Genomic DNA, 22,523 nt, shown 5'->3' with positions numbered 1-22,523 from the left:
TCTCCCGCAGGTATGCATTCACCATTTAGCAGGTCTGCCACTTGTGCTCTGTCATTTAAGATTACTTCTAAGCAGAGATCCTCTTGCTCCATGTTTGTTTTCCCTTGCTACAAATGGTTGCACATACAGATTTAATTTTATCCAGCTAATAATCGAGAGACTCCTGAGCACAGTGAACAATACAGGAGGACAAACAGATAGTAAAACATCCAGACACTTTTCCTGATGCAACATCAAGTACTCTGATCCAGAGAGGGAGCCTGGCACTGAGGCTGCTAAAGCGATTAGCTCTATTGCAACAGAGAACTCAGCTGTCTATACACACATACCTCTCCTGGGCTGGGTGCTCTCTGGATCAGAATCTCAGATTTTGATCTGGAGCTGGAGGAATCATGTTATTTTCTCTTCCCCCACAGCAAACAGGAGACACAAAAATACAATTTACTTAGATCTCTTCAGGCTCTTCTGGATGCCTTAAGAAAAAAAAAAAATCAGAGCTTTTTCTTAGGTGCAGCTTTCAAGGTACCTCATTATTACTTGAGCTGGGCAGGAATAACTTATGTAGACTGAGAAGCCCGTTCTGTCAGGAAGGTCTGAGTCATAGGTCATGGTTTTTCCTTGGTAAATAGAACAGATTCTGTGCAGCTTAAACCCAAAGTGCATTAGACAACTGGTCTGTACATCCAAGACAGACATCCCGTCGTTCTGGCACGCTACTTGTTTCTCAATCTGGTCTTCTTCCCAGATTCAGTCATCACATCTCAAGTGATCACAGATCCCAATTCATGGAACTACTGAGCTGGAGACCAGACGCTGCCTGGCAAACAGAACCAGTTTCACAAACTGCAGAGCAAACTGATAGAGCTGCTCAGGGTGACGCTGAACGCGGTGCACCAGTCACCTGACAGTTACAGCGCACCGAAAACACTGGTTTGCTTAGCCAGGGCAACGCAAGCAGGGAGTCCTGTGCTGAACCCTAGCTGGGCTTGAAGTGGTTCCAACCTCTTTTTCCTGCAGCAGCTGGAACAGAGACCAGGGGCATACATCTTGCATAATGTCACATTGCCTGCGCGCAGAGAGCAAGCATATGGCCCCAGCAGTCACTCCTTCCCTCAGGGGTCCAACTTTGACATACGGGCACACTCGCTCGCTAGAAACATTGCTCTGCACCAAAAGACCTTAGAAGCAGCACTCTAGCCAAAGACAAAAGGTCTTTTTTTCTTAAGAGTGTGTTACTTGTTACATCTTAATTTATACAATAGAGATTATTCTGTGGCATGCAAACCAAAGCAGTGAGCATCAAAATTGTTAGTTGCTGGAGAGGGCTGACTTTGCATTAGCATCTACAAGGGTTATAAAGCAACTGAGAGATCTGATTTTGGGAAGCTGATGTCATACGTAGCTGCACAGATCATACAGGATTTAGTTTCTTTGAGCCAGGTGCAGAACAGAGAATGCGCTGTGTGCTCTACTTTGCTCCAATGCCTTCAAAAAAAAACCCTCTTAGTTTCACAGCACCTCTGTGCAGTACTGCCTCATTCTTTTAGGATCCACGCTGTCTCCTATTTGCCTTGAAATGGGAAAGGGCCATACTTTGCTACAGCTCTAAAACCAGTGGACACTAGATCTACTACTAGCTATCTACTATAATGATGCAAGCCATTGTAAGGCAACTGTAAAGGACTGGGCTTATATTATCTAAATAAAGGAAGCCCCAAATCTGGATTCCCAGACATTTAGCTAATCTTTTCTAGTTGACTTCCTTTTGTCCTATCCCCAAAGTATTAAAGATGCTTAACACAGTAAAAGTTTGTGTACTTGCTTTCCTTACTTGAGCCCACCGGTGGGGACAGTGTGGCATTTCTTGTGCTCCAATAATTGCTCAGGTGTCTTCATGAACTTGTGGCACACATCACACTCAAACATCCGTGTGATCAGGTGGATTTGCAGATGGCGCTCAAACATATTTTTTGTTTTGCAGACAAAGTTACAGAAAACGCATTCAAAGCCTGAAGAATGAAAAAGAGAAAAATGCATTCCTCATATCGTGGCCGGATTTACTGCACAGAAGGTGACAGTTTGTGTTTGTTTAATAGGGTATTACCTTTCTCTGACTTCTCTTCAGTATTCAGTGAGGTCTGAGTACCAGGCACTACAGAAATGACTAGCAGGTTGTTTGAACCTTTATTTTTTGGAGTTACATCTGCATCTTCTTTGCTGTTGGCAGAGTCACTGAGCGCTGACAGCGAAGATGAAGATGGACTGTTAGATTCACTGGGTGTCTTCCTCTCTTCAGCTGAAAAACAGGAATAAAGAGCAATAACTAGTACAGCAAATTAGATGAAAACTCAGTTTTAAATTTCAGAAAAAAAAATTATTTATACTTAAAGTTAATCCAAACTTGCTTCTAAACAAGTCTGAAATCAATTAATTGGTTAAGGAAGCATCATAATTTCACCTCCTTCCATTTTATAAGTGTTTACAGTAGTATATCTCTGTTTTTCCTAGAATGTATTCTGTCTGCAATGGCATGAGCCCTTGTCCATCGTATTCTGCTGCAAGTCAAAAAAACTGGATGGGCAAATCATTACTTCCCATCCATGTGTTGGTTTATTCAGAGCTGTGTTAATACGAACTGTTAGCAAAGTCTGGTTTTATCTACAGGATAAAGTCCCCTGATAGAGGCGTCTGCAAAGAGCAGTGTGTGCCCAGCTTTAAACTCATGAGCGGCACCTTTAAGTAAGTCTGAGATAAAAATGTAGGAATGCACTAATGAAATCTGATGACCCAAGCTGTCAATAGGGAGGATGACTGGGATATCATACAGAAAGATTCACTGACCTTGGGGACCAGAGTAATAGAAATGGAATGAAATTTAATAGTACAGAGTACAAGGCTATGACCTGAAGGGCCAGTAACAAGAATTTTTGCTACAAATGAGGAGTGCTTAAGTTGGAAACAGTCAAGGAAAATAAAAGAAGAATTTGAGCAGAACATGGGATGAATATGAGCTATCAGCATGGTAGAGCCTCCAAGGAAAGTAAATATGATCACAGAATGTTATTGTCTGAGTTATTCCCAGTAGCTGCTGCTGTTTTACGCTACCACCATTACTTATTTCATTTCAACAAATCCACCACGTATGGCAGTGATTGTGTATGTCAAGAGCAGGGATTCTAACAAGAACACACACAGTGAGGGATTGGTACAGTAAGAAAAGAGTATTTCTTGTAAGAAAAGGCTCTACGAACATTTAGATGGGATTAAGTTGTTCTCCAGGAATATACGAAGGAATAAATACAGTGGGAGGGCCGAAGAAAGGTGGAAGGGCAAGAGGTGGACTGCTGTTTCAGACTGAAGACAGTTCTGGCACAAGAACAAAGTATGTGTGTTCTGATTATCAGTAAGACACATGCTGGAAATTTTAGAAAGGTACCTAATCTTTAATGCCAGAAAATCTGCAGCTGCCTGTCAGTTGGAATAGCTGGTCTGAAACAATTCTACTTGCTTGAAGACATCTGCCAAGACCCTTATGAACAGATCTTTTATGACTCAGTAACCTTACAGGGTAAGGGGCTGGGGTCAAGTGACCCACAAAATCCGTTCTACTTTTTTGCCTCCATATTTGCCATATGTGTAAGCCCTTGCTGAACTGCTTGCTGAATGGCTCATTTTGACAGGGTGAATGAGGAACAAATAATTAAAAGAGAGGCTTTAAAAGACAAGCAGCATCTCCAGTCTTTTAGCCATGAGAGAAAGATGCAATTGAGTACAGCTCAGTTTTGAGCTTTCCATGTGGATGGCATTTCTCCATTTGCCTTGACTTCCTACATCTGAAATAGAGATAGGTTAAGTTTGGGTGAAGACAGAGTTGTAAGGGAACGCTAACACCTCAGATAGCAGGGAGATGGGAGCAGTGTTGTAGTGCTGAGAGCTGTGCTGGCACAAAATCCCATGAGGGCCTTCCATTCCAGTATTTCTGTAGGGACATTTAACTTATGTATTTGTAAGCACAAACAGCTGCATTCCACTCTCCTTTCTCCTTCTCCATATTCCTATTTTCCCACTTTTATCCCTGGAGGATAAAAGGAGGCGCAATTTAACAATGGGAAAATTGTGCAGGATGCAATTCAGCTTCAGTATTGTCAACACAATCATTAGTAGCTTGTGATAGCAAAGTCCTTCTGCCTAGCGTTATAAGAGAAATTAATTAAAAGCATTCTAATTTTCTTCTCCCTAAATTATTCCAGACTTCATTAGCTGGACTACGCATGTGGAGCTTGTTTGAAAACTGCTGTTGCTCTTATCTTTGGCTATTAAGTGAACAGGACCAAGGAGACTTGGTCTGGTATTCAATATAAAGTTGCATTTAAGGCATTGCTGAATCACAGTGTCGGCTAGGCATCAACATGATATTCCAACCTGACGGACTGTGGAGGTGAACAAACTGAAGACCAAAGCTCAATATTTTGTGTGTTACAAACTTAGAGCCAGGTATGCATAATTAGCACTCAAAGTCACCTTATCATCTCTGAAGTCAAACCAGGATTTTGATGAAAATTTAAACCAGTCAAAAAACCACAAACAATGTATGCTGACTTCAACCAGGGAGGGGATTTGGGGGATGTGAGGAAGGAAGGCTAAGTAGTCCTTCATTTATTCCCCTAAGCTTGAAAATTGATCTGCACTACCAGATTATTTGCCTGGCTGGAGTCCAATTCACTTCAGCTTTGAGAGATCAGGCCTTAATTAGCAAGCATTTCAGTGAAAGTAAAAAGAGTGCTGATGGCAAGTGTGAAGGTTGCACCTAAAAAGCAGGGAAGAGATCACTGCAGCTGGGAGAGGGGGATCATCACCTGTGTGCTTGCTGTTGACATGAGCCTTCATATCTGCCTCTTCCATGGTGACAAAATCGCACGCGGTACAGCAGATCGAGAACATCCACTGCTCTTTATCCACGTGGAGGGACATATGACTGACAAACTGGACGTTCATCTCTGTCTCAAACCCACACACATGACAGCTGCAGGCAGAAGGGAATTCAAGAGTAAGCAGGATTAAAAAATAAAGCACAAACAGAAGCACATTGCCCTTCCCTTCATTTTCGCAAGAAAAAACTCACTGCACAGATTTATTTTCTTCCTCACTGTTGAACGTTCACTGGAAAATTCTTTTGTCTGCTGAACTGCCTTTGAACTGATGGCCATGCCAACGTGATTAAGGGCAGGCACAATGCAACAATCCTGTACATGCTATAATGATGCTAAATAATCATAAAGTTAATTAAAAACTACAGATTCCAGATGCTGCGCATCACCTAGCTGATTCCTTTGGGCAATAAGAGGCATTGCAGCCTTGCCAAGATGTTTAGTATGGCTGATACACTGACAAACGGAGAGCTTGCTGCACACTCCAGGAGTTATTTTCAAGCCCTGGAATGGTTCCCGTGCCAAACTGGGATCCTGTGCAAAACTGCCTGGCAGTTTCAGTGTAAGCAAGTAAAAATGGGTTCAAACATTTCTTATGCTTGACTGGAAAACAGCAGTCATCAGCTATACAAATAATTAGCAAGGAGACAGATTTCACAGCCAGTGCATAAACAGAGTGATGTTGAGAGGCAACGGAAGGGACCCTTTAATTTAACTTTTTGTGCAGAGTCCTCCTCTTGTTTTGATTAGGCCATTAACATTTAAAACAAGCCAAAAACATTAAAAAGGCGTATACTCTAGGGCACTATTTTGCCTTCCCAGGGGAAAGGACTAGATAATCTAATCCAGGAGGTCTTATTTATTTCTTACTTCTATGGTTTTGTAATTAAATCTGCTCTTGGCATTTTGACTGAAAGTAAGAGTGATTTTGTAGTCTGCTTGGCCACTAGGGTACATATCACAGTTTGCAGAACACGCAACAGTGCATACAAGGAGAATGTCCAAACAGCCATTTTATCTGGGCAATTCCTTTCAAGTTTCCGGGTAAATTCTCCTGAAGATCTTCTTTTATCATGTTGGTCACAGAACGTATATACCTCTAGCAAAGGAGGGAAATGTGTATGTAGTCATTATAATTATTTTAAAACTTTATTCTGTGATTTCATAGATTTGGCGGAAAACAGTGGAGCTAACAGAGACAACTGGAAGCACAGCACTTTACATTTGCCATGAATCTGTGTATACAATGGGATATTTTGAAGCACAAAACTTAAATGAAAAGTTTATGAGGCTTCTTGGAGCCCATCTGCCTCACACAGCCATTAAAAAACAACTACAAAACACACCAAAAATGTCAGTCCTTCCCAATGGCCATCCAAGTCAAACAGCACAAGGCAGCCACATGGGTTTTGCTGCTTAGCTCGAAGTCAAATACGGGTAAGCCAAATACTTTGAGAGCAGTTCCACCCGGCGACACCAGAAGGGTGGCCCTGTAACACCGCCTTAGCAGGCAGCTAAGACATTCAGATTCCAGTGTCTGGTGCACAGCCCTCGTCTGGGTCCTCACCTGTAATAATAAGGGTGCTTCTTTCCATCACTGCCTTCAGAAGTGACAGCGCTGACAATGTCCTCAGTGTCTGTACTCACCAGCTTCACAGAATGGACGGTCAGGTGTTGGTTCAGATTAGCACGGCACTTAGCAGCATAGGGGCACAAGTGGCATTTGTATTTTCTCTCTTCTGAGAAAGAAACAGAAAACTTTCGATGTATATTTCATATTGAAGCAAGCGATTTTCAAAGCTTCCAAATATGCATTCTTTGGAGTCTCTCTGAGCAACTTCCTGAATGAGGTACTTTGGAAGCTTGGCACTTTGCAAAGTTATAGTTCACAGCAATTACTCAGAAATAAGAACTCATCCAGAGGTAGTTTAGGGCTAGGCTGTTTTTTGTTTGTTTTTGGTTTTAACATGTTCTACCATTTGTAGTCAGCTAATATAAAACCTCATAAACTGGAAAACTGGGGTAACTGCTGCTCTGAGAGCTGCAGCAGAGCCAGTACAGAAACAGGTCAATAAGCTACACCTACTTCCTTTACCTAGCATCTTTTATTTGATTTTTGGGCCCAGTTATTCTTGAGGTTGCCCATGTGATCGCTTGCAGAGAGTTGATGGTTGATGGTTTTGTATTAAAATCTGAGAGTGGGGAGAAAAGGGAATGCTGCATCATCAGGCCAATTCTGAACACAAGCTAACCAAAAAACCACTCAAAGAGCAATTAAAGAAATTAAACACAAGTTTTGCTGCTTCACAACTGTTAAAATAAAAATTATTTTAAATTAAGCATTTCTAAATCCTGGCAGCGATCTTTTTGTGCATGCCAGGCTTCATTTTGTGAAGAGCTGATTAATAAAACAACCAAACATTACATCAGCTTTTACAACATTTCCCTTTGAAGAGCTGCTGCTCTAAATTTGAAATATAATATTACAAATGTTAGGGGACCAAATTCAATAGAGAAGCTTTGGATTAAGAAAACCCCATAAAGCTAAGGAGCAAGGAGCATCTGAACCTTTTCAGCATTGCTATACTAAATGACACGGCTTATACTGGCATTATGCCAACAGTATTTTTCAGCACCGCATCAGAAATTCTTGCTTTCAAGTCTTAACTTGTGCAGTGCACCTCAGCAGGCCGACGAGGCCCATCTTCTGCATCAAAACTCTGCTAGTCTCAGTGGATTTGATGCTGATCGGATTTAAGAAGGCTGGTATGGGGTAGAACAGCCCGTGTTCCTCTCAGAAGAAGTGAATGATGAGAGCAAAGGTGAGTGACAGATCCTAAATCTTTTTGGTTTCACCACATCTGAAACACCAAGGCCAAATCTGTTGTTGTTAAGTAATGTTTAAAAAGCTCATCAGGTGAATGTAAAAAAGGCCAGACAAAGGCTGCGTCTTCGGAACTGTGTTAATGGTTTTGATTAAACAGCTGAGGTCTACACGCAAGTCTACTGGAACCTGGACAGACTTGAACTTGTAGATTTTGTAAAGATTAATTACAGATAGGCTGTAAAGAAATGTTAGTTAACTCTCTGTGCACCACTGCTATGACATTCTGGCCTGTTTCTGGGCTTGGCTCTACTCTAGGTGCAAGAAGCTGATAGCTCCTTCCACACACACTCCTCTCCTTACCTTCTCCCCAGGCCACGATGAACATGTGGATTTCCTCAGTGCTGCAGAGAACAACAGAGCATCAGCTTACCTGTGTGCAGCGAGAGATGTCGGGACAACGTCTGCTGTCGGCCAAACACTTTTCCACACACATCACAGGGGAAGAGCTGGTCGTTAAATTTCCAAGACGGCAATCCATTTCCTGCCTCCAACCCCAGCTTTTCTGCTTCTATGCCCAAAAACACAAACGGAAAGTTGTACTTTAATAACTGTAAAGACTCTCAGATTTCACCCAGCAGAGTCCTGTAGGTGTCATTTAAACACAGCACTTCAGGTATGTGCAGCGTAAAGTGGCACACAAGTTCATGTAAAAAGGAAACTTTCCCAGTGGTGGAAAGAAAGTTAATCTTTCATACAGCATATTCCATACATATTCTAAAGCAGAATACTTAAAAGCTAGATGTAGAATTAAACCAGATTATGTAAATAGAGAAAGTCCAAGTGAGCAGTGCAAAGCATTAGCCTCCAATTCTGATTTTGTGGAGAGACCCCTCCTTTGGCTTTTTCAATCACCCACTTTTGCCTGGTGGATGAAGAAGACCTGGTCTGAGCTGGTGGTTTATTTTCCACTGGATTATTACTCACAGCTGAAGGAAAACTTCCAACCCTTTCCTATGGATGCAGAAACTGCTGCAATATGAGCATCTTCCACTGAGGGAGAGCAGAAGATTGCTCAGACAAAAGCTAAGTGAAGAGAGCCCAGCATGCCAACGAGCGGGTGGCATCTGGCGTAAGCTCTAACCAGCACCTGTGGCCCTCAGGCATCAAAATCCCCAACAGTTTAGAGGGCTGTCCACTGAAAAACTCAGACCCACAGACAGCACTTATCTTTAGAGAAGTGTTTTTAATTGTTCCAAGGACAGAGAGAGTCTGCTGTACAAAAGAACAAAACAAAACAAAAAACCTCCACACAGCATAAAATACAGACATAAATGCACTCTGTAAAGATGCAGAGAGAAAAAGACTGAAAGTGAGGAAGACAAAAAATGTACACAGTGCTTCAGGAGGAAGATAAAAGCATGACCAGTTTTGATCTGGACAGAAGGGAGCAGGAAACCGATAGAGACTGAAGAGAGCAGTGATACTACTTAGACCTATGAGGACTTTTGCTAAAAGGCTGCCAACTTCTACTGGACTGATGAAAGATGCAACGTGCAGAGCACCCTTCTCTAATCCCGCATCGCCTGTGACACTGCTGCCCAGAACTAATTCCCCTGGTGCACGTGTGATGGAGGGAAGCCATTTGGCTGGTATTTTCAAGTACACAGAAGGAGAACAGGAGTGTAAAAATATCTTACTGAGCTTAAGCTGCTACCTTGGAGGTTGGTACAAAACAGTGAAATCTTCATCCAGTGCAACACTGAGGAATAAATGCCCACGTGTACAGGCAGCAGCACCTACCACTGCAAATCTGGTTAGTATGTCTGGAAGAGTCTCTCATTCACAGATAGGCGTCCATCTCACTACTGTGATTTAGGCAAATAGTTGTCAAATACTGTAATTAATTTAAATGATAACACAAACAGTGCCTCATTTAGGGCTGAGATTGCACACAGCAAGTTTATGGATGGTTGTATTTGCCAGCCTGGTTTCAGCTCCTGTTCCTTCCTCCTGTGACCTTGTGTGTGTACAATGGTCAGCACAACTCAGAAATTACGAGGCACCTCTGAGTACTACCATCCAACAACAACACAGTGGTTCTTACAAAATTTCTAGTCATGAAACAAGTCCTGCCTCTTCAAAATAGTCACTTAGTGAAATTAAAAATGGAAGACCCTTGCCCCCACCCCCTAAGGGACCGTGACCCTTAACCTCCAGGAACTCGAACAACAAATGATTCTTTTCGTTACCATCCTCGAATTCAAAACAATGGAAAAATCTGACTCTGTACTAACATTACAGTTATTTCAGCAGAGCTTCTTGAGTACATCATTGAAACAGTGCTTTAAAAGAGGCACGTGGTAATAATTATAAGAGAAGGTCACACAGGTGCAGGTTGCTTCAATATGGTCACAACAAAAATGAATTAATTGGGACACATACCAAACAAGTAGGCTCAATTAGAAGTAAATAAGTCTCTTAACAATTCATTTCAGCATTAATCATCAGCCCGCTTTTATCACTTAAGGAGGAGAAATATCCTCTTCCCCCTGGCAGATTTATAGCTATCAGTTCTGGGAAGCTCATAGGAAGTTGGAAAAATATCAACCTTCTGGTTATCTTGAGCTGGTGAAAGCTCGTTCTTCACAAAGCGGCTGCGTATTTTTCATTGATGCAAAAGAGGATACTGTAGGTGTTTTGAAAGTACTTCTGTTTACTTTAAAGATTTATTCCTGGAGTGAATACTTCCGAACTACACTAACTACATTAACAGTTAGTGTAAAGAAGCACTACCTACAGTGCTTCTTTCTTCCCTTTCTGCTGAATCTTCTCTCTACAGCAAAGTGCTTTTTCTTTTCAGCGAGCTTCTTAGTTTGTTCATGGCAAACCAGAGCTGGTCTCTGGTGCAGCAGGAGCCTCAGCACTTTGTGGGAGATTTTTCAGCTCCGAGGGAAACCACCTATTCCTACTCGCCTCACCCTCTGGAAAGCTCTGTCTGCAGCCTGGACACTGAAGCCCTGTGTCCACGTGGTGGTCCAGAAATCTTCCCAAAACACACACAGTACCTCACCTGGCCAGTGACCTGAGAATCAGGTGAGTCAACATCCACATTCAGTCCCTGGGCTCTGTCTCTAGTTAATGCCAGGGAATGGCCTTTTCTGTGAAGCGAGTACACGTCCAGCGACTCTGAGACCGTAACACTGCTTTGTGCACAGCGTTCCCTGTGCGTCCCAAAGCGTTTACCAAGAAAGCATCGTTTTAAGAATACTTTACACAGAGGGTCATGCAGTGGCCAGAAGGAAGATGGACTGAGACCAACTAACATCAAATAATAAATCACCATTGTGAGAGATGCCTCATAGAAATCCATCTTCCACCAAGACATTCCCATACTTAAAAAATAATAATAAAAAAAAAAAAGACCTGACATAAGTTTTCTTCTTTAAACATTCAACAGCAAATTCCAAAGCATTTGTGTTAAAAAAAAAGGACAAAATAATACTGAAATTATTAAATAACTAAGAGGCTGCATAGGTCTTGGAGTTTAAAACAAAGTATGCTTAGTAAAATGGAAGGCCTCCAAGTTCTTCAGTACATCATTAAAAAGTAATAGTTTAAGACTCGGTATATTAAGGGTTAGTAATAAAATTATTTTGAAATAGTTTTGCATGAAAGTTTTAAGACCTAGATTTTTTATTTTTTTTTAATAAAAAAGTAAAACTTCATGAAATTTAGTGAAACACATTTTTATGGTCACCTTTCCTGCCCTTCTGAATCACCTGGCATCACTTCCCTACTAACCCCAAGTCAACTTCATAACAAGTACCTGTATTAAAGCCAACCATTCCCGACGGGGTTAGAAAGAGCTGGGACTGTCCCCACTTCAAGTTTCCCTGTGGTGAGGGTACGGCAGATAACAGCTGCAGAAATGTTGCTTCATCCCTCCCCTTGCCCCTTCAAATAGATTAATTTCTGGTAGGCAAAGCCCAGTGGCTTGAGCTAATTACTACCTACCCCTTTCCTAAGCTGTTAGTGATAATTCTGAACATGTGTGTATTTTCAGTTTTCACATTTAGCAGTGAACTCGTTTGTTGTACCCTCAAAGTGGTAATACCGCTCTGAAGAGCGCGTTAACCACCCCTTCTGAAAAGCCTTAGTCTGACTTCTGACAAATGCCGAGAGAGGATACCGTACCTGGCTGAAGCTGTAAATGAAGAGAACAAAGTGTGACCTGAATGCATAAGTACCTGTCTAGAGTCACTAAATCAGCACTGTGACTGCTAGAAGCTCTCACATAGGAAGAAACTTCCCAAGAGACTGGATTTGGGCTCTGATACGTTGTACTTTGATTACTTATTTTCTTTTACTTAGCTTGTGTGTTTTTCAATTACTGCTTCACGGTGCTTTATACTGCATTGTATTTCAATCTGTGGTTCACTGCAATGCTTAGCTTTGTAACTTTAGACCAATAACTGAAAGAATGAAACCACTATTTAACTGAAAAATATAAAGATAAGAAAACAACCAAAATATATATGATGAAGCATTTTTCAAAGAAGATAAATTGATGTTTATAACCACTGCTGGTTTACTGTCTGCTCTGACAACCTACTCACTGAAACTCACTGAAACAGCTGCTTCTCCGTTTCATCTTCACAACTCCGTAGACCTCAGAAGCAACAAACTCCACAAGGACAGATCCTTAGAGTCACAGAGAATACTATAGATAAAAATTAAATAGATCGTCCTCTGCAATAAGCATTCCTTAAAAAGGTAGAAGTGAGAGAGAGGTGCTGATGAGACCTAGCAAGGAAGGTCAACATGTATCATCTCCATTCTTCTGGGAGCGTGTATCACATTTACACCTTGGGTTATTCAGGCAGTTTGATACCACGTAGACAGTCAAGAAGAAATCAAGTGATTTTTAAAACGAAGTGAGCAGAAATTCTGTGAAGGGAGAAAGCAGAGAGTGGTGGTTGGACTATTTTGATCAATCCCCCTTGCAAGCAAAACGTGATGAAGAAAACAAGTTAGATGCCTAGAGGAACTGGTGGCAGAACGGTCACATGGGACAGCTGAGCACTAAGAGGTAGAGATGGCCGAACTCACAACAAGAAACGAACTGGGAAAAAGTAGATAATAGCTGATGCAAAAAGAGGGAAAACGAAATGTGCAATACCTCCCTCCTCATACTCCTCAGGGAGGAAACGATGAAAAGTATATGAGATGTAGAAGGAAGCTCCCAAGGGAGAAAGCATCTAAAAAACTCCACAAAAACAGAAAATGAATAAACTGACCAGCAAACAGTGCTGGATAAAGTAACCAGGTTTCTATGATCCTCATGGCTAGAGGACCTACACAAATAGTAGTGCAGATGTTCCATGACAGGATACCTCAGCTTGGCTGTGGAAAACTTAGGCAATTCAACAGTCACCAGATAACTTTTGGTTCCTACCAGCCTGAAATGGATTGCTGCTAGCCTGTCCGCCACCTTTCAAGTACCTCACTGTTACCCAGGAAGTAAATACACTGTATGCAGCTGAATCGGAACGTCACAAGAGCTTGTCCCATTCGTAAGGTTATTTCTATTTTGTTGCATCTAAAAAAGTAGAAGTTCAAGAAATGATTTATTCAGAAACAAGGCATTCAGATCAGGCAATCACACAAACTTTAAAAACACTACTACTAACTACTACACTCTAAAAACGCTACTTTAAAAACACGTATTTGGTCACAGTTTTTTTTGTTTGTTTGTTTGTTTGTTTTTTTCCTTCTTCCTCTGCTTTTCTTCCATGTTATTATGTCTTTTTGCTCTCTGCAGTGTCCACATCATCAAAGATGCATTTTACTGCTTTGGAGCCTTCCACCTACGTGTTCATCTATCACCTCTGGCAAGCACACAGTATTTAAAAATCAAGAACTTCTTTTGTGCAATATGTAATTAAGGCTTTGCTGGAAGCTTGTTTGCTGAAAGCCTGAGAAGGGCTTGCAAGCTCAAAAATATATTGAGTGTATGAAATTGCAATGCTCCAGATACTATATATCTTACTCCCTTCCCAACTTACTTTCACAAAGGTTTTATTTGTGGCACCAGAACTCTTATTTCTAGTAAGTCAGTTAAAATAAATGGTGGAATCCTTCCAGATACTGAAGTTCTTAAGTAAGATATGTCTTGCTAGTTATCTAAGGGATCTGTGATCCTTAGTGGTCCTGCAGTCTTCATTTGTCACTGCCAGCGTCACAGCAACCTGTCTGGTCTTATTTTGGGATTTATCTTTTACTGTGAGCAGACTCATCCACTATTAGCCAGTGATAAGCAACAGCTTTTTGGCATAAAAACAAAAATCTGTGCTCCCCATAAAACTAAATAAGAAAAACGTATATAAATAAAAACAAGGTGCAGCTGAAATTCCAAGCTGTTTTGCCTGAAACCTTTGTGTGCTTTCTTTTAATGACTTTTTGTAGCTATTAAAGGCAGTAAGTGCTGCAATACCAGTTCAGGGGCATCTGTTCAGACAAACCCAAGTCCTCTTGCTTGTGTTCTGGCTGGCCAGAGGTGAGCCTGCGCAGCCTGGGAGCCGTGTAGTGCTGGCAGCAGGGCCCTGTGCCCAAGCTACCGAGTTTGAAGCATGAACAAAGGAAGGGCCTATGTAACCCTGCATCAGATAGTAGAAGTTATTTTGGGAGTTTTTAATAACAACAGCAATAAATAATAATAATAATAATAAAAATTACTACCCAAATATACAAACTGTAATTCCACCTGCAAGGGGACTTGTACTTTTTATTTCATAAATCTTGAAAACCTGCACCCAATCTGTCTGAATGACACACAAAAAAAAAAAACGCACAGAGGAAGCACAGGACCCCTCATTGCTAAATAAAGCAACTTTACCAACTAAGTTACAGGCTCTTATTTATTTATTTTTTCTTAAATTCTTCAGAACTAATTAACATTACTATAGAATATGGCAAAAGATAGTCAGTGTTATGGTAATTTAAAATCCTTGATATGGGAGAAAATAGAATCCAAACGACTTTATGTATTAGAAGTGTGGTGCTTAAGTTGTTCTTTCTGAAGCCATCGAGCAACAAAACTTGGAAGTATTTCAATAAAGAGTTTGCATAACCCACAAAAAGAAACATTAATATCATGCATTGAGTTATTCCAAATGCACAATGATAGGTGACAACACTTGAGAAGATCACTGAGAACTGATAAAGATGCTGTTTTTTGTGGCGAAAAAAAAAAAAAAAAAGGAAAATCGAAAGATTAAAAAGAATAAAATCCATATTATGACAAAGATAAGGTAGGGGTACACTGACTTCAAAGCACATGTCCACTTCCCACCCTTGTTTCAAAATCAACTCCTCTTACAGCTTCACTTATGAAACAGAGAACTTCTGACCAAGCACTGAGGTTTGGGATAATCTTCAGCTGCATTATCAAGGTTTCAGATTTGCTTTTACTGTATGCTTTAAACTCAAAACTTTAGAAACAACCAAGAAAACAGAAATTTCCTTCCCAGTTCAAAACTTAAATCAGTCTGTTTGTAAATTCTGTGAAAGGTGGCTGGAGTTGCAGATTTTTAATAAATCCTAAAGCTGCAATAATTTCCCAGGCATTTCTTGAAATACATTGCTTTGCAAAATAAGGCCTTGAGCTGTAATTTCTGACCAGAAAAGTAGTGGTCATGGAAGAGTCCATCTCGCTCACTGCACAGGCTCCAGCAGTTCCTTTATCATTCAGTTACCACAGTGAAGAAAGTCAGCTTGGTTTCATAACTGTAAGTGAGATAATGCAATATGGTCCACATGGAAACTGGTTTATTTCTTAGACAGAGTTGAGACATTGCAAGAAAGGGAAAGAAATTAGCAGCAAATTCCCCCAAATTGTGTTTTTGAAAGCTTGTCTGCTCATTGTCAGCCAATAGAGCTATTAGTCCCCTGAGTAGCAAAAAGCTCCATCAACATAACTTTTTCTTGTTTAGAAATAATAGCTATTATAAATAAGTTAAATTTTGTATCTATTGTCAGAGAAAAAATTTATAATGTGCTCCCTGTTGTCCTATGCTTTATTTTAATAGAATACTACAACATCCCCCTGAAACTCTCTCCATGATAGCTGCAAGATGCACCACAATGAATTTGCATAAGCCCCCCCTCCAATTCACTCTCAAGCAGGTGGCCCTCACTTTTAGCTCCTCCATTTACACCATTTGTAACATTTATTTTGGGTGCTACAATAGTGAATACAAATGAACTTATGAAAGTATAATTTGCTCCTATTGCCTATTATTTTTTAAACACAGTTGATTAATTTCTGTATTGCCAATAGGTTTCTACCCTTTGTTTCTTCCCTACAATTCTGTTTAAGCCACACTTTCTAAGAAACACTTTTAGACATGATTCAGTGACTGCCATGCGTATTTAGGACTGTTATCCTATGTGTATACATTTATTTTTGTCACTCTGCCAATTTCTACTTGCAAGTCCACCTGAAGTGGGGGCTTTTCTTCCACAGAGAGGAAGTAATAACACATTTAGGGCACTTTGCAGAGTCTAACACTTGTACTCCATCCAGGATTCAGATACAAATAAAGACAAATTGGCCTTTTGATTACATTTTTCTTTTCGGCTCCCTGCATCCTTTCTAGAGGAGTAAGGAGTTGTTTAGTAGGGGAATTGTAAGCTGGCGACCAGAAATATCAGTGGGGGGGATGCAAAAAAAAAAAAACAAAAAAAACAAAAACCAAAACCAAAACCCAAGCACAGACTGAGTACCTCTTCCTGACCTGAATAAATTAAGATTCAAAACTCAATGAAAGTAACTGCAAACATCCAGCAAAAGGCACCTTGCTGCATTTTCAGGAGCTGCCTGGGGTGCCACCCAGCACAGTACCTGGTTGCGGCTGTAAAAGAAAACAATCCATGTGCTTTTCTTGCAAATTTCACGAGCGATAAGCAATGAATCTGCTATTTCCTTGAAGCCCTTAACTCACTCTTCTTTAAGAGGAGATTCACCTCCTCCCTCTTCCATAAACACGTGTCCCTCCTTCCTCCTGCACTGCAGGCTGCATCCGCAGGGCACCGGGGCAATCGGCATTGACCATGGCCCCAACAGGGCTGGACTAGAACATCCATGGACCAGCAGGGAAATTTGCACCCTGATTGAAACAGAGCTGTAGAAGAAAAAAGCCTCTTCTCTTGCTTTGATATTTTTTTCAACAATGGTCTTATTTTTTTTAATCTGTTCCAATAGCCTGATGAATTTTGCATTTAATTTCCTCCTAGGCAGACAAGTATCATAGAAGACAACCTTGTACAAAATGAGATAGGTGAGGACTGGAGAGTCCCAAGGTAACTCTGAAAAGAAACGCCACGGAATGATGTGTTCCTATTCCTCTTGCAGAGCGAGAAAAGTCATTTTAAAACCTCTCTTTCTATTTCATGTTGGGCTTGCATCTGGAAAAGTTTCCCATTTGGTCTGTTTTACAAAATATTCTGCTATTAAGACAGACAAAAGAGGACATGAGACTCCATATGGGTTTGAGTAACATGCAGAGCCTAAAACCCAGCATGCTGAGCGTTTATAAGCCAAAAGCCTCATCTATCAAGTCTCTTTCAGAAGGTTATTTAATCACCATTACAGCTTTGCTACTGAATTTCTATAACAGAATTGGAGCTGGAGGGGACCTCAGGAAGCCACTTCTTCCTCGCCCAAAGGCGCACCTGCCACACACGAAGCATACCTACCAGTCCTGACAGGAGCTTTTCTAACACTAAAAAAAATCCTCCTTTTTGTGGTGCTCACCATTCACCCAAGCATGGAATTTCGTCCTCACTGACATAACCACTGTTTTCCAGACTATTTCTTCACTTCCTCAAGACAAGATTGAACTCTACTTCTCTCCTCTGAAGGCACCTCCTAGCACGGTGTCACCAGGACATTTAATAAGCACACTTTCCCTTCTGTCACCTACAACATTAATTAAAGGCCCGAATAATACGAGAACAAGCGCAGACCCTTGCAGAATCCCGCTTGGTTCCTGGGGTTTGACAGCTACCCTCACCCACTTGATTAAAGTTTCACCTGCTCTCGGTTTCCCTCCATATTTATTATTTTAATAAAAAATAATAAATTCCACAATTAGTTTACTTTTTAAAAAATCACTTGCTGTCAAGCAACTGAAAAGCCACATGCTAAGATGTTAAGAGGTACCAAAACCTGCCCTACTCAAAAGGGTAAAAAGAAAGCCCAAATGCTAAGTTTTATTTTCCATGTGGAATGAAGCTGTTACCTTTGCCCATTTTGCCTTGGATTTGATGTTGGTGATATGAACAGCTTCTGGTCTGCTGGATTTAGCGAATGGAGTCTAACATGGGTTTATCCCCAAAGAAACCAGAAGGTATTTGTTCTGAGTGAAATTACTTTCTTATGTCATTTGCCATGAAAAACAAAGGGAAAAGAAATGAAAATAAATATTTTTGTCTGTATGAGAAGACTGCAGTGTAAAACAGAAAAAAATGACCATGTATAAAGGCAGCCCATAATAAAAAATTACCCATTAAAAAGTCATAACTTTTCAGATAGAAATGCCTTTAAAGATGGCCATTAGACACAGCAATGTATTGCTGTTTGTCTATTATAATTAACACTTTTCATCTTGAAGGTCCTGTAAATAATAGGCAAAATAATGAGTGCAGTGCCTTCACAAGGAAAAGTAGCAGCCCTGTATGCCCACAGCAGCTCTTGCAAAGCCCAGCTATTTAGCATATGCTGTACTTAGAGAGGGAGCGGTCAATTCACCAGGAGTTTCGTGTGTTCCTCAGAAGGATCTGATCACAGTCCCCTCAGTTGCTGTGGGAATGGCCAATAAATCATGATTGTTAAGAAAAATTTAAACATGTACACATGATACACACTTCAGTTGTCCTATTTTAGCCAAAGAATGCACCATATGTTTTTGAGCAAGAGGAGGTTTGATGACTTGAAATGGTCTCTGCTGCCTAAGAATGCTTTCTCTTTTGCAAGGGGCCTTGTTAGTTTTGAAGAGTGTGATGGCTGCTCAGGAGATGGGCACTATCACCGCACCACAGACCTGCAACACACATGCACTAGCTGCAAACGTGCTTGGCAGCAGACCCAGAAAAAAACTGAGAAGGAAACGTAACGCTGTAGGTTTGCTTGGTAAAGAGATTCCATGAAAGGAAGCAGAAATTCAGAACCCCCTGCTCAATGGCTGCAGTGCAGGCTGGTTGTCAAGGCAGCTGGGCACACAGAAAAAGAAGGCTGCGCCCAGGCAGATGATCATGGGAACCTGAAGACAAGATGCTACAGATAAAAACAAGCAAGAGTCAGAACCACTGTCACACAGCTCAGCACTGAATTATGTTGAACAAATTCTGAAAATCTTTCACAAGTCTCTCCTTGTGGAACTACGCCAAGCACAGCCCACTTCTTCAGCAGTTCAACTATCTCACTTTCCTAGAATCACTGTCTGCAACTTGCCAGTTATCTGTCTCTTGCTATCAGGCTTCAGAGAGCAACCACGATGGCTGACAACCCTTAGCCTCTTAACGTGTGCAAAGACAGCGTACACCAGGTAGTGTGTACCCAGGAGATGTACTTTCCGTGTGAAGAATCAAAGTAAAATGCACGTTGGGAATCAGGAACTTAAATGAGCTACTCAAATCAATTTGCCGCTCTGTCATGAGTATTTTCCTACCGTTTATGAGGCTGTCACATTGGTTGGATTTGTCAGAGGGCTCTCTCCATTACTCTTCAGGTATCTGCATGGATTCATATACATACACAGAAAGAGAGTATCTGATTGAATTTCACCCCAGACAGGTATCAGAAGAGAAATAAAATTAAATAGTTGCTTTTGAAGACCAATTGAACCAGATTTTGGGAGGGTTAGTGAGTAGCTAACACTGTGTTCTGCAGGCAGTGTGACAGCAGCGTAGCATTACCTCCAGCACCGCTTCCAACAAGCACGTCTCACAACAATGCTGAGATGGAAATGAACAACAGGAACAAATGCCTGGTGGAGTGAACCCCGCATAGTGAATCTACTACCACTACATTTTTCTACCCTATCAGGAAGCCAACAGGTATCAGGCACCGTCATCATCAAGAAACTGAAGGGCTTATCAAATGTCCTGGGTGGGTAAAGCTCATAACTCAGAGCAAAACTGAAAGCAAATGAAATGATCATAAACATAAAAAATGGGATAAAAGAGGAAAAAGTGCATTAGGTAAGTCAATTCATGTGCAAGTGGACTCCCTCTGCTACTGGATTGGCAATAAAAATTGCTAATCCATCACAGGGCCAGAAAACGCTGCTAAGAGCTTGAAATGTTCTTTCAGACTTCAAAAAAAAGTCTGAAGTCCAGCAAACATGACTAAGGGATAGGAGCATCTGTCATACAAGGACAGCCTGAGACAGCTGGGACTGCTCAGCCTGGAGGGATCAACCTGGCAGGTGGGAGCTTTTCAACGTGTACATGTACCTGACGGGGGGAAGAGCAAAGACAAAGCCAGGCCCTTCTCAGTGGGGCCCAGTGGAGAAGAGGCAGAGGTACAAATTGAAATGCAGGGAATTCCATTTAAACATTAGAAAACATTTTTTTTTTTTAAGCAAAAAAAAAAAAAAAAAAAATACTGTGAGGGTGATAAAACACTGGCACAGGTTGCCAAGACAGCTTGTGGAGTCTCCATCCCTGGAGATACTCCAAACCTGCCCGGACAGGGTTCTGAGCAGCCAGGCTGAACTAGACCGCTCTGGTTCAGCAGTCTCCTTACCTCAACCATTCTGTGATTCTCTCAGAAATAACAGTCCACAGGTTCTGCTGTTGTGAATGTACCAGAAAATCAAATGCTTGTATTTGTACTCTTAAATCCTAGCTTTCCTTTAAACATTTTGGCATTTAGGACTGCGAAGCAAGCCTTCATAAAGCAAGCAGGGAATTACCCATAATGTGAAGTTAGAGGCTTTTTGGCAGATATAAGCAAACAACAACTGTAAGAAGGTGTGAATTGTTCTAATTAACTCCATGGGTACATGGCTGGGAAGCTATACAATGGCAATTTAAATGCCAACATTTCATTGTTGAGCACTTCAGCAGAATCCTTAGGGTCTGTGAGTTTCACAGTCCCCTATGGCCTAGCACATTTTCTAGGGTGACAGAAGTGCCACAGAAATAAAAACCTCGAGGTCTCCTTCCATCTCTACAGTGCAGTTACAGTGGTCTCAGGAACAACATAAGGTAAGTTAAAAATAGAAAGTCTGGCAGCAGGCTAAAAGAGGCCAAGCTGGAAAAGAGTCACTGGCAACTTGTGGAGAAATGGAAGCTATAGCCAGATTCACTCTCACTTCATATTCAATTTATCAAAATGCTGACATTCTTAACTAACCCAGAGATGACCCAAAATTCAGAACTAGTTGCAATAGGTAGTTGCAGAAGCTCAGTTCACTGCAGAGCACGGGGCCACAATCACAGTGCAAATACTGCCAGAAATGCTGTGTATCAGTGAGCGTGTTTGTAGCTTGGACCAAAAGAGCTCTTGCTACCTACTTTCTAGATGCTTTAAGCCACATATGCAAAATAACAACATCAAGATTACAACGTTAACCTTAAAGTGTCTTTAAAAAGGGATTAGGAAGAAAGAAACATGTAAACTACTTCATCCTAAAGCATACGGCACCTGGGCAGCAATGAACAGCTTAATTACTTATCATGTCCAAGTTAAACTCTGTATGTCCAGGAGTTATTGTCAACTACAGGCACAGAAGATAGGAAACAGAGTAACTGCAGTCACAACCACGTCAATCTCACATAAATGCTGCAGGTTCACATGGCTAGAAGACATGGCCTTACCTTCACCCTGCTCACACCCCAACAAACTATTAGAAAAAAAGAGAGTAGTCGGCTAGTTTCCCGATCCATCTTGCAATCCGGCCACACAAACATCAGTACCACTGCACTGGAGAACGTGCAAAAACATGCCCAGGGAGCAGGCAGATTTGCCTGTTTTAGCTTATTAAAGTTACTGCGGAATTACTGCCTTAGAGAACAGAAAAGAAGGAGGGTGCAAGAATGAAGGGTTACAGAAAAAACATGTGCATCTGCTGAATAGTCCTCTAGTGCTTGTAAACGTACAGGAATCTTTGTCACATAATTTAATTCAACAAATAAAAATATAGGATAATGCCACCAATTGCATCAGCAGTAAAAATACAACTGGCAATTTTTTTTTTTGCACAATGTTTCCAATTTTTTTTAAGTATCATGCTACTGATTCAATATTGGCTTATGGGCATTCCTGAAAAGTAAGCATGGGCTGTCATCTTACAGGTCACTGCAGAACATGGAGACCCAGTGACAGAAGAGACTGATGCATTTTCAAAAAGGAACTTGGGAACAGCAGCTTTATTTGCTATACTTCATTGAAATAAATACCAGTGGTAAATTTAGCTTGGGGAGCCAGAACTATTCATGGGCTGCAAGTCACAAAAACCTACATCTTCCAGTTCCAGAAGTCCACTTCATCCACGTGAAATTCAATTACCACAATCAGAATTACGGTTTTGGAAGTAAATTTTCACAAAAAGATGAAATTAAAAAAATAAATTAATAAAATTATTTGTAGGTGAAGTTATTTCAATATTATTTGGCACTGGCAATGTAAGTGAAAGATGATACAAAGTTCTTGGTGAAATGGAGAGAAAATAATAAAATATTCTTATACTACATACAGATAT

General features: G+C 41.0%; 1 protein-coding gene across 1 annotated transcript in view; it reads right to left on the bottom strand.

Annotated features, from left to right (window-relative positions):
• The window catches only part of ZNF827 (zinc finger protein 827), a 79,888-nt gene that overhangs the window by 2,913 nt on the left and 54,452 nt on the right, over positions 1 to 22,523 (bottom strand). Inside the window, exons 9-13 of the mRNA XM_032186251.1 lie at positions 8,186 to 8,323; positions 6,496 to 6,667; positions 4,857 to 5,023; positions 2,105 to 2,296; positions 1,832 to 2,009 (exon numbers count right to left, since the gene is read on the bottom strand). Of these exons, the coding sequence (XP_032042142.1) occupies positions 1,832 to 2,009; positions 2,105 to 2,296; positions 4,857 to 5,023; positions 6,496 to 6,667; positions 8,186 to 8,323 (847 nt within the window). The remainder of the gene's footprint in view (positions 1 to 1,831; positions 2,010 to 2,104; positions 2,297 to 4,856; positions 5,024 to 6,495; positions 6,668 to 8,185; positions 8,324 to 22,523) is intronic.

Source organism: Aythya fuligula, chromosome 4 (genome assembly GCF_009819795.1).
Source record: "Aythya fuligula isolate bAytFul2 chromosome 4, bAytFul2.pri, whole genome shotgun sequence".
Lineage (NCBI taxonomy): Eukaryota > Metazoa > Chordata > Aves > Anseriformes > Anatidae > Aythya > Aythya fuligula.
Note: the sequence above shows the minus strand (reverse complement) of the source record. Positions and strands in the feature narration are given on the sequence as shown.